Source organism: Typopeltis vanoorti, chromosome 10 (genome assembly GCF_054136105.1).
Source record: "Typopeltis vanoorti isolate ZY-2024b chromosome 10, IOZ_Tvanoo_1.0, whole genome shotgun sequence".
Taxonomy (NCBI): Eukaryota; Metazoa; Arthropoda; class Arachnida; order Uropygi; family Thelyphonidae; genus Typopeltis; species Typopeltis vanoorti.
This window is the reverse complement of record NC_143558.1, coordinates 60046486-60060225: the sequence shown is the minus strand read 5'-3', so window position 1 is coordinate 60060225 and position 13740 is coordinate 60046486. Positions and strand designations below refer to the sequence as shown.

The 13740-nt window shown below is 37.4% G+C and overlaps 1 protein-coding gene across 1 annotated transcript in view; it reads left to right on the top strand.

Moving 5' to 3' along the window:
- Sos (Son of sevenless guanine nucleotide exchange factor) overlaps positions 1-13740 on the top strand; it is a 429646-nt gene that overhangs the window by 117327 nt on the left and 298579 nt on the right. Inside the window, exon 6 of the mRNA XM_090399787.1 lies at positions 5483-5623. Within this exon, the coding sequence (XP_090255913.1) occupies positions 5483-5623 (141 nt within the window). The remainder of the gene's footprint in view (positions 1-5482; positions 5624-13740) is intronic.

The following is a 13740-nucleotide window of genomic DNA, read 5'->3' as shown; positions in this document are numbered from 1 at the left end:
TTTTCTTTAAATTTCTTTAAATATTTCTTATCAAGGAGCAGTAATGAAATAAAAGGGTGAAGGAATTATTTTTAAATTGAGAAATTTATTATTGGTAACATTTATTTAACATGATGGGAGGGGGGGGTCGATGAGGGATCAAGGATTCCATGAAGGGGGGTCAATGGTCTAAAAAGTTTGGTGACCCCCCCCATCTAGACCAATGTAGACCATTGTTGATCATTTATATCCACTCTTTGTAATTGAAGGTTATTGTCAGAAATATTTTCAATTATTTACAAAATAAATTAAAAGTTAACAAGAAATTATATTCTTGTTTAATCCTTAACATAAGTTTAAGCAAGCAGTTTGCATTTGAAGTATCTTCACAACTAGGCTACTTGTGTATAGAGACTTTTGACCTCACTGATATCCTTTCCCTTATTTGGATACTAAGGCAATTGATATCAGTGAGGTCAAAAGTCTCTATATTAAAAAAATCTCTAACCCTCTCCTTAATGTACATTGCTGTTCATTAAGGAGAGGGTTACTATTCAGACTAGTTTTAATGTTTATTGAGGTCTCATCAGTGTAAGCCAGACCCAGGAATATACCAAGGTAACTGATAATTGTTCTGGCATGATGGATTAATTGGAACTGTGGTCCCTTATCCCTTTATTGGATGTGCAAAGAAATTGTTGGATTAAGAATATTGAACACTTGGTTTGCCCATTGTTGGCTAATGGCAATAATTTTTTTGGATCACAAGGGACTTGAGATATTGAGCCATTGGCTCTCTCATGTTGGGGTTCTTGCAGTGAGTTTTAAAAACTCACCTGTTCAGTATGTTTTTGGGATATTTGTGTATTTTGCAGGATCATGCTCACTGTAGTCTACTGCTTGGCAATTTAATGGGATAGTGGATGAGCAGCATTTGCAGAGGATTTTGCAGTCCTTTTGCATAGTTTTGATCTCAGGGATGCTGTTTCTTGGTAAAGCTGTATGCTTCTTATGAAACATCATACGTTTAATGCTATTTGTAAACATTTCTTTTGGATTATCTGTAGTTTGGCCTGATTAGCATGTTGTAAGTATAAGTACTGTGCTTAGCCAGCTATGCCATTTGGGTAAGAGATATAGCTGTCCTATTCGCATATTTGCTTTTGAGCAAGCATGATTGACATGAGTTGTGAAGAAAAGCCCTTTACCTAGTTATACTCCTAAGTATTTGGCTTCATGGTTATGAAATAGGAGTGCCAACTTTCCACTCTTTGCCCTCCAGGAATACTCATCTTCGTAAACATTTCTTTTGGATTATCTGTAGTTTGTTAATGTTAATGCCAATAGGACAATTATATCTGTTATCCTGTTGGGTAACAGATATAGCTGTCTTATAGGAATATTTGCTTTCCAGCCAGCATGATTGACACAAGTTGTGAAGTCCTTCACCTGGTTGTACCCTGACTATTTGGTTCCGTGGGTATGGAAAAGGAGTGCCAAACATTCCACTTTGCCCTCCAGAAATACTCATCTTTTGGATAGGAGTGCTTTTTATCTGCGCTGACACCAGATAAGATATGCGATCTTGAACATATCATAGTTCAAGATTGCATTTTTCAGTTGGCAATCTGAGTCAGAGGGGGGGGGGGGCATACCAATGATGGTGTGTCCCCTATATGCAGACAGGGGACATGCCAATGATATTATCTTCCCTGTCTGCATATAGGGCTATTGTAGTGGCAGCTATACTTGGGATGTCAGCCATATAGATGGTTAAGAGCATAGGTAATAACAGGGGGCCTTGGGGGCACATGCTGTGATTTTGTGTTTAGACAATCTGATTATGACATTTTGTCAAATAATTTGGCAACATCCAAGATCATCCCTGAGCGCTTCTTCCAGTTCTCTCACTGATGTTCTCCATGACTTTGAGAACTTGTTGTTCAGTGAAGTGGTTCTCCCAAAATACAAATTACTCAACAGGAATGAGATTTAGTTCTTTAGTGACTTTCTTCAGTCTTGTTAGTATAATCCACCTATCTCTTTTTCCTAGACAGGAGCTGATGGGCAATAGTTTTGTAGAAAACTCTGCCTTAACAGCTGTCACCACCTATGTGGCACACACCAACTATGATCAATTCCAGAAGGGATTAATCTCATTCATGAAAAGAACAGAAATGGAAATGGGCACCAATATCACAGCACTGGTCCTCAGAACACCAACAAGCACTCAGCAAGGCTTGAAAAGAAGTTTGAGATGTGCTTAAGAACTATCAAAATCAACAGTGGGAAACAAAACTTGTCCTTAAACACAGAGGATCAGATGGTGTAGAAAATGATGGAACATATCTGATTTACTATGATGCAAAAAGATTTAAAGGTTCTGCTAACAGCCTAGAGATCTGTGGATGTAGTTTGGACTACATCCACAGATCTAGACTTCCATCAAAAACATTTCAGCATACAGTGCACTGTATGCTGAAATGCCCAGACTGTGAAATCCCCATCCAACAGACATCTTGTACAGAGGTATAAATCATCAACAAACTTAATAAAGCTTTGTTGAAAGTTTTTTCACTTAATTATACTAAAGTTTTTAATATCATTAACAAATTTTATTTAAAGAAGCCAAGAAATTATATTCTTGGAATCTTTGACTGGATTACTTGTATATAGAGGCTAATGGCTTCACATCAATTGCCTTAGAATCCATAATGCAAAGCACACCCATTCAGGCATGTATAATGCTATGCATTATGAAGGGCCACAACTTAAACTGGTTTTGACCTTTATTGAGGTCTCATCAGTGGGAGCCAGACCCAGGAGAGATATCAAGATTGAAGTAATGCAGAAGTTATATATTATTCATAAGTCAACTGGTCTGGGCAGTGGCCCTTCCCATAATGCATAGCATTATACATGCTTGAAAGGGTGTGCTTTGCATCATGGGGTACTGAGGCAGCGATGTGAAATCATTAGCCTCTATATTATTCAAGTAACTCAGTTGTGATTACACTAGTTTGATTACATTTGGATAAAGGATTAAACCAATAATATAATTTCTTGTCATTTTTAATTTATAGTATAACTTAAGTTTGTTGATGATTTCATATACCTCTGTACAAGATGTCTGTTGGATAGGGATTTCACAGTCTGTGCATTTCAGCATGCAGTGTACTCTGGTGTGTACGTTTTTGATGGAAATCTACATCTGTGGATGCAGTTTGGACTACACTATGTTCTCTAGGAACTATGTTCTTGTCAGAAATTGTTGACAAAACCTTTAAATCTTTTTTTCATCATAGTAAACCAGATATGTTCCATCGATTAGTGGGAGGGGTTTATGGTCTGCAAGTAGTTTGGTCATTTTCTACACCATCTGATCTGCTGTGTTTAAGGACTGAAGTTTTGTTTCCCATTGTTGATTTTGATAGTTCTTAAGCACATCTCAGACATCTTTTCAAGCCTTGTTGAGTGCTTGTTGTTGTTCTGAGGACCAGTGTTCTGTGATATTGGTACCCACTCTGTTCTTTTCATGAATAAGATTAATTCCTTCTGGAATTGATCATAGTTGATGTCTGGCACATAGGTGGTGACAGATCAAGTCATTGATTTTTTTCCCCTTTTAGTCAAAGGTTGTAACTTAATCAATAGATTCATGTACAGCAGTCATTAGTTTTGTCCAGTTGGAAGCCAGTCTGGAATATTTTTGTGTTTTGAGCTCAGTTAGAGTACAACTGGATTGTTATCAAAACTGAGTTCATCCATCGCAGTTATTTGGTATTGGTGCATGATACATTGTAGTATCAGTGTATCAAGAACACCAGGAAGATATCAAAGTTGAATTAATGTGGAAATTGTATATTTCTCGTATACAAGTTGTAAAAAGGTGTATTAATTTATTATTAAAATGCACTGCTTGGAAAGAAGTCAACAGACACTCCCAATGGGCAAGGTACATCAAGGTACATCATGTAATGAGCCATGTTTGTGGCTGATATAAATTGGAGGAATATGATGCTCCCAAGTCAGTGTAAATGTGTCCAGGTAAAATGGCTGCGAGAAGGGAACTGAAGTTTGAAAGAGGCAATATGGTAGGATGCCAAGTTGCAGGTATTCACTGACTGTTGCCATCCCAGGGGTCAACAGTCAGTAATACCATACTGTGATTTGTTGTTTCAAGGATACTTGTGACATAAGACTGAATGATATAATCACGTAATCACAAGAAAGATATTTAACCAAATATTTCGGTCTGGAAATAGCAGACCATCTTCAGTGGTATTACAAGAACAGTTTAAAAAATACAAGCTAGAATACTAACAATAGATTGTTAAAATTAGAACACGCCGCGTGATGTTATATCACTAAGTATGAAACGGAATATTTTGAAGTAGAAACATGATTGAATTTGCTATTAAAAAATACAAAATAAAAATAAATAAAAATTAATTAATGAGTAATCTTGATTAGACTTTCCCAGATTTTTGATATAGATATACAGTCATTACGATTAAGGTTGGGGCGATGGAGCAAGGCCTCCACGCTTTCTTTGAACAAACGTTTGAACCTATAACGGTATCTATGTAAGAGGCAAGTCCTGGACCAAAGGATGCTGTGATCAGTTTCAATCCCGTGTTGAGCCAATCTAGACTTTTCAGGTTTGTTGTGGAGAATGGATGATTGATGTTCTTGGATTCTTTTTTCAAGACAACGTCCACTCTCTCCAAAATAAGAGAAATCACAGTTGTGGTCTAAACCTACCACGTGTCTGCCAGGTTCATTGCAGTTGCAAAGTGTTCTACAGCCAAATAGGCAGTCCAGCCAATATCAGAATTACTGAACACAAGCACTACATTTGGTTCTGCCATTATAGCTACTCAGGACTTGCTGACCATGCTTTGGACACCCACCACAGGATATGCTGGAAGAAAGCCACTATTACACCTCAGCAAATACAAATATAATAGGCTATTCCACGAATCTGCCTCAGTCCTGAAAAACTTACCAAACCTCAACAAATTTGGATGCATGAGACTGCCCCAAATTTGGGAAGCAGTCATCCTCAGATCTTCAGCCCAGTGGCCAAGACCACCCAGTCTAAGCCCACTAGGGAGTACCATTTAGGACTCTAGGCCTAACTTTTGTTTTTGTCCATTTTTCTTTATTCGGCTTCATTTACCCAGTGCTAGAGCCTGCATACACATATCATTGTTTTTGTGATCCCTGATGATGACACTGTAACATTGCTAAAATATAGGAAAGTATTAATTAAAGTTATTATAATTAATATTTTAGTATATGTTGTTATTTCCTGAAAAATAATAATAGTTATGAGTAACCAACATACCTACCAGAACTATCTTTCATTTTGCAACAAAACATAAATTGATTTACAGAAGATTGCTTTTCATTGTTTAATGTGGATTTCTGTTTTTTTTTTTTTTTTCTTTTTTCTTTTTCTTGTATTGCTAATTGCTGTCGTTTATTTTATTTTTTTCAGGATTTAGATAAAATATTTAGCAATATAATGGAAATATATGAATTTTCTGTTGCTTTGCTTGGATCCTTTGAAGATGCATTAGAAATAGCTGAAGAAAACAGGAATCCTGCAATAGGTGCTTGTTTTGAAGAATTAGCAGAGGTATAAATTCACTTATGTTCTTTTGAAACATAACACATCAGTTAAAAGTAAATAACTACTAGCTGTTAGCAGTTTAGTTTGATATGCTGAACAGTTTCTTAATGAGTCCCTGGTTTAGCAAAGTAAAAAGCTTTTTTTTAAAAAAAAAATAAATAAGAATAGATCTAGGAAGGATTCATGTTTGATGATATAATAGAAAATGTTTGTAAATGTTGAAATGATGTCGAACAATTATGTAATTTGTTCACTATTAATTTATTCACTAATTATTAAAATGTATATCAGTTTGGTTTAAAAAAGTTATATATATATATAAAACTGGTGTGAATTCTTTCTGCCCCAAATATTTTTAAAGTTTGATTCATTAGCCATATGATAGTGACTTTATTTGCCTATATAGGATCTAGACAGAAATTAATAAAATTTGGCCATTTTTCAAAACTGTATATCCTGACAGTTCTCGGCTATAGCTTTTATCACAACATCACTCTTGTTTGCTATAAAAGCAGTTTTGGAGAAGCAGTCTGTCAATGCATCACAAAAGATGTACGGAAGCAAGTTACATCAGTGATTTCCAAAGAAGTTTTGGGGAGGGGGTTTGCTTATCTGGAGCACCCATTCCTTAAAAGCAAATATAATGGCTTACAAATAAAGGTCTGAATTTCAGACCACCACCTACCTGATAAACCAACACTGTTTGACTACATTTAAAATGAGGTGTATGCTTTCATTCATGCCAATGAAATGAGTTATATTTACCAAAGGCTTCCTGTTTCTTTTGATTAACATGAAAAACACAAAGAATAAGTAATGCTATATGGAAAACCCTAATTAGATCTCTGAACACACAAGAAATGAACTTTAATGCTAATTATAGAACGTTCCGTAGCAATAACTAGTAAATCATGTACATGCGATATGTGTATTATCCACGTTCAGTGCTATTTTAGTTTGTAACTATAATTTTTAGAATTTACAGTTAAGATCTATTTTGTGATATGTTTTAACCTCAGTGCTTGTACCCTGATGATGCCAACAGCTTAAGTTTGGTGAAACTAGTCGGTATTAAAATACTTATCCGTTTACACTTGATCATTGTTCCCAAATAGTTATTTACATCAGTTCTGTGATCAAGAAAATACACGTTCATTATGAAACATCAACTTGATTGGATGAACTTTTGGAGACTAGTGAGGCCAAGAACTCACTGGAAATGCTTTGGGAAGGAGTCAAGGTTATAATACAGGAGGATACAGCCAAGAAGTGTCTTGGCTAAATAAGAAAACCCAGATAGTATGGGAGAGATTGACTTCAATTTGGATTTATATAGGTCAAATTTATTTGAAACTAAGTAAAAAAATACCGACAAGTTTTGCCAACTTAGCTGTTTGGCTTCTTCAGGGTAAAAATAGATGTAAAACAACTTGAACGCTAAAACTGTTCGCTAAAACTATTAATGAAGGAAAAACCGAATACAATTGTATTTTTAAAAAACAGAAGAACGCATACATCACTTCTTACTTAGTTTCAAATAAATTTGACCTATATAAACCCAAATTGAAGTCAATCTCTCCCATACTTCTTTTGGTCAAAAATAACTTTTTATTTTTATGAAAACCCAGATAGTCTTGGATATCAGATTCAACATGGGATCTAATTGAAAGAAGGCAGTTGGAGAAACAAAGAGACACAGGGACTGAAAAATATAAGAGATGACGTAGAGAAATCAGAACCATCAGGCAGGACAAAGAAAAGTTTTATACTAATAAATGTGAAGAGATAGTTCCAGATGAGGAGGCACAATTATAAAAGGATGTATCATTTAGTTTGTGACCTAAAGCACAAGTTTAAGCCCAAATTGAATGTCATCAAAGATAGGAATGGAGCAGTACTAGCAGAAAAACTGGAAATCAAAAACAGATGGAAAGAATACTGTGAGGATACAACAGAGAGGATAAAGAAAATTTGGAGGAGCCCTCTCACCAGGAAAATTTCAGTTTGGAACCTTCTTCACTTAGGCATGAGGTTGAAAGAGCAGTTAAACAGCTTAATAGCAATAAGGTCCCAGAAGCAGACGGAATCCCAGCAGAGTTAATTAAGGCTACAGGGGATGGAAGGATAAGAGTGTTTCATAGATTGATTACAAGGTTATGGAGATAGGATCATGACCTAGAGTTGGGAAGAAGTCTGTTTTCATACCACTACATAGGAAGGGAGATATGAAGGATTGGCAAGAACTATAGAACTATTAGTTTAATCTCTCATGCAAGCAAGATTTTATTAAAGGTCATTCTCAATAGGATTGAGGCACAGAAGCCTGAGGAACAAGCAGATTTTAGGAAAGGTAATGGTACCCAAGATCAGATCCTGAGCTTTAGGCAGATCATAAAAAAAGTATAAGGAATTTAGACTCTCTATGGTAATGTGTTTCATATTACCATAGGGAGTCATATCTACTCTAAAGCTTTTGACTGTTTTCAGCATGTGAAACTGTGGGAAGTAAGGAAAAGAATGGGTATTCCTCAGCACACTATCAGGTTAATAGCTAACTTGTACAGGGAGCAAGAAGTCCTCTAAGAACAGGTGTTGGATTAACTAATTGGCTTCAGGTCGGAAAGGGAGTTAGGCAAGGATGTTTAATTTCTCCTCACTTGTTTGGTATCTATTCTGAGGACTATGTGTGTAGCATTGGATGAGTTCAAGGCAGGAATTAGGATAAGTAATGGATTGATCAGTAATCTGAGGCAAGCCAATAATACAGTGTTCCTTTGTAATGACAAGGAAGAACTAGGACAAATTCTTGACAAAGTTGATGAGATCAGTCAGCTTTGTCAGTAAGAACAGAGGACTCCAGCTCAATTCCTAGCAAGACAAAGATTATGATTCTGAAAGGAAATACAGACATGGAAGCTCCTGAGAAATATGTGTATCTTAATGGAGAAAGAATTGACGATGTCAGCCAGTTCGTGCCCATTATTAATGTGAAGAATTGCTGTTGATGGATGTATCTCCATGGGAATAAAGCTGAGGATTTTGAATGTAGCAATTTTTTTCCAACAGCGATTTATAGATATGAGACTTGGAACCTAAAGAAGTCTGATAGAGAAAGGATAGCTGCTTTTGAGATGTGGGATGTTACAGAAGGCTGTTGAGGATATCATATACTGAAAGGCAGACAAATGGATGGGTGCTAGAAAGGATCAGTAGAATTTAAGGATTCTGACAGAAAAAAGTCGAAATAATTTGGACACATTGGAAGAAGGACTTCTCAAAATGTCAATAGAAGGTCAAGTTCCTGGAAAAAGAGGAGGTAGACCATCAGTAAGATGGATGGATGGTGTGTCTGGAGTGACTGATCTATAGAGACTTGAAGCCTCCTGAAAAGCTTATAACAGAACCACATCACAAGGACTGGTGTGTGGCACATCACTGAGCATATGAGTGACCATCCATCTGCTGATGTCCACTGAACAGATGGATGGAGAATCAGTGGTATCTAATATGATTTTTTGAGGGGGTGGTGCTATTCGATTTATGAATTTCAGGTAAGAATATATCTGAAGGCAGGGGGAGTAACTGAAGGGTTTGATCTATTTTTGTGATGTCAGAAGACCAGGAGGAAACTTTTTTGAGTAGGTTTTTTTAATTTCTTGTTTTGATTTACCTGGATCACATTCTAAAGGTCTGGTAGATGGAGTTGTCTCTTAAGAATGATATCCACTTTCTTATTATATTCAGTGGAGTTAAGGATAATGGCAGCATTTTGTTTGTGTTTTGCCTATGTGTTTCAGTTAGTTTTGTGCTACTTTTGTATGTTTGCTAAAAGTCTCATTTTGTACTCCCTGACGATGTCTATAACTGATGAAATATTGGAAGAATTAAATACTATTTTTAATCCTTAGTACTGTTTCACTCCATTAAAATTGTAACATGTGTTTCTCCTAGCACTTAAGACTTGACACATGGATTCCGATGGAATGCCAGCACTTCATATGAGAGAGGAATGAAATTTTCCTATCTAGCCAAGTCATATACACTTAGTGAGATGTTATCAGACTCAGACAAATTGCACGTTTTTACCTTTTTTTACAAAGAATTAATTTATACCAACATTTCATTATTAATTTTATTTATGCATAAATACTGCATTGCTTAACTTAATTTTTGTACATAAATATTATTTACTAATTTATCCCAGACTTTTAATTAATACCTTGTGTACTGCTACAACTTTTATTATGTTGCAGTATGATCTTTGCTGTCCTTGCCCTAATAAACCATAAACCAATCAATGTCACTTTGAGAGATAAGTGCTGCAATGCACATTCTTTTCTTCATAGCTTTCACTTCTTGGGGTGCTGACAGATGTTCTTTGCTTATAGTGCAGGACACTGATTAGATCCAAACTTGGTTATGCCCAAGTCTCTGCTCCTGTCAGGATGTGAGTACCCTTTGATGGCCACAGCATATTCACCATTAATCCATAAGAATAGCAACCAGATCTTTTCAAATTTCACTAATCACTAGTCTGTACATCGAAGCAAATGAACCACCTTTGTTGCTTCAATGTCAACAGCTGTCTCTATTATATGCTACAAAAATAAAATCCCTTCCAGACCATTCCACATGGCTAACTATATTTTCTCCACAGTTGGAAAATCTGTACAAAACATACCAGACTGCCATACAGCCTTTTGGTTTGTAAATGAAAGTCTCTTCCAGGCTCTTGATATTGGGGAAAGCTGAGATGCCACTAAATATGCTTCTGCCTTGATATTCATATCTACGTCCATGTAGCTTTCCTTTTTGTAGGCTACCAAATTTTCCACCTCTCTTGAACTCATGATCATCATCAATTTCCTGATATGTACCCCCAAGTTGTGTTCAGGTTACTCTGACAGCACTCCATTATTACGTTTACATTATTATTAATTTCCTATCAACAGTTTAACTCCAAATCAGTCTATTACTTGTCAGCACTCCAATATTGTCATACATAACATTTCATACTTCTAAGGCATTTCTCACTGGATCAATCCACTCAGACCTTTGTCTTCCTCTGGGCCTCTTTTTTTTTTTTTGCCTTTATTATTATTGTTCCGGGAAACTCCAAGGAGTCAACAGACTCATCGAGGGAGGCCCTAACATCATGTCAAGAACAACTATTCGACATTGACACAGTATCTATCATACCTTGCCTTGAACTCATTCGCGGTCGTAGCACCCACAGCATACTCTGGAAGCTTATTCCACTCATTCACCACTCTCCAAGTAAAAAAACCTAGCTCTAACTCCCTTGTCAACCACGCTCTTGCCCAGCTTCCATGCATGGCCCCTAGTCCTCCCACCACCAGTCATATTTTCAAAAATATCTTCTGGATCAATCTTATAGAAACTCTTCAGTAATTTGAATGTCTCAATCGTATCACCTCTCCTTCGCCTATTGTCCAATCTCTGCAACCCACAAATCTTCAACCTATTCTCATAAGGTTCATTCCACAGACCTTCTATCATCTTGGTCACTCGTCTCTGGATCCTCTCCACTTCCTCCCAATTACGAAGAAACCCTGGTGTCCATAACTGGGCACAGTAGTCCAGATGGGGTCTTATCAAGACTCGATACAGAGGAACAACAACTTGTTTGTCTCTGCATGTTAAAGTATTTTTCAGAAGCCAAGTGATCTGATGAGCTGATTTAGTCACTTTTGCTATGTGCCCCCTAAACTTCAATTCCCTATCCACCAACACTCCCAAATCCCTGGCCTCATCAATCTCCTGGAGTATGGTTCCACCAATGCGATATACTGCTGCTATTCTTTTCACCGCAAACCTTACACTTTGCCACATTAAATTGACATCCATTTTTCCTAGCCCAGTCCTCCAAACTATCCAAATCATCCTGTAAAGTTTTGACATCCTGTGCACTCACAATTGCTCTACCCAACTTTGCATCATCAGCAAACAAGTGAACACTTCCTCTCAAATCCTTTCCTATATCCTTGATGAACAAATTGAAAAGCAGTGGTCCAAGAACAGAGCCCTGCGGCACACCACTAGTCACAAGCCATCTTTTAGACTCCACTCCTGCATAAACCACTCTCTGGTATCTTTCCTTCAACCACCCTCCTCTCCATCTCACCAACCCTATATCTATCCCCATCTGCTCCAGTTTACTGATTAGGGTTCCATGTGGTATCCTGTCAAAGGCCTTGGCAAGGTCCAGTAGTATCACTGTAAACCCATTACCCCTATCCAGTTCAGCCATCACTGTGTTATAAAACGTGAGCAAGTTACTGAGGCATGATCTACCCTTCACAAAACCATGTTGTCCCCCATACAGTATCCCATTTTCATCTATCCAATCCTGGATTCTTTTCTTGACTAATTTCTCTAAGACCTTGACAATGATTCCTGATATACTAATCGGTAGGTAATTTACAACAGCAGTCTTGGAACCACCTTTATGCAGTGGAACTATTTTCCCCCTCTTTCCACCCCCTCGGGACTAACCCAGACCCGAGACTCAAATTAAACAAAATGGTCAAGGGTACTGACAATTCTTTAGCTGCTTTCGTACGACACGAGCTGGTATACCATCCAATCCCACGGATGTATTGACATTGAGGTTATCCAATAGACTACTCACCTCCACTTCATTCACCGCAATTCCCGTATAATCTACTGGTTTATTCGTTTCTGCAATGTCACCACCTGGATGATATATACTTGCAAAGTGCTCACTCAGTAACTCAACTATATCAACTGATTCAGTTACCTCCCTACCATCGGCATTCTTTAAAATCATTCTGCCATGTACATTTTTCCTTTTACTTGCTACATATCTAAAAAACTGTTTAGGATTCTCTTTAGCCTGCATGGCCAATGTTCTTTCGTAATCCTTTATTCGTTTCTGCAATGTCACCACCTGGATGATATATACTTGCAAAGTGCTCACTCAGTAACTCAACTATATCAACTGATTCAGTTACCTCCCTACCATCGGCATTCTTTAAAATCATTCTGCCATGTACATTTTTCCTTTTACTTGCTACATATCTAAAAAACTGTTTAGGATTCTCTTTAGCCTGCATGGCCAATGTTCTTTCGTAATCCTTTTTTGCTTTTCTTACCACACTCGTTACCCTTCTGGCCTGCACTTTATACCGTTAATGTGCCTACAGGTCACCTTTCTCCTTAAATTCCCTCCATAATTGTTTCTTTTTTTGCAGCTCAAGCTTAATGGTGTTATACATCCATTTAACCCTTACTTGATTTATTATTCGGACTCTAGGTATACAGTCAGCCATTGCTTCATGCAAACACTTCTTAACTGCCTCCCATGCACTATCAACTTCTAGTCCTTGCAGTTGTACATGCTATGGCACTGAACCAATCAAACTCCTAAACTTGTTATACTTTCCAGCCCGATAATTCCACATGTACCCTGTCTTAATTGAAAATTCCACAGCTTTAGCCACCTCCCAAGTCAAGACCCTATGATCACTCTCACCGATTGGTGGCAATGTGGTCATATTTGTTACAGCCAAATCCTCAGATGTAATTACTAGGTCAAGCACTCTCTAACCCCTAGTATTTTCCATTACATGCTGTCACAGATAGTTATCCCTTAATAACCACATAAAATCCAATTCCTTCCTCCCGTGTGTCCTCTCCTCACTCCAATCGATGCGACAATAGTTGAAATCTCCCATAATAATCATCCTCCTTCCACTCATTTCTTCTATTTGCTTGTGCATACTGTCACCACCATCTTTTCCATCACCTGGTCTATAGCAGCACCCAATTGTATATTTAGTTCTGCTAGCCACAATCTCACACCAAATGGCCTCAAATGTGCTCTTTTCTCTATCCTGCAATTATTGTTGATGATAGCTGATGAGCTACAGCCAAGGAGAATAGAAGCTGTAGCTCATCAGCTATCATCAACAATACTCCTCCCCCATTTTATTGTCCCTGTCATTCTTGAACACCCTATACCCATCACCTTCAATCTCACTAGCTATATCATCTACAGTCAGCCATGATTCACTAATACCAATAACCTGTGGTCTGGAAGTGCCAACCATGGCCAAAAACTCTTCCTTCTTGTTCCTAAT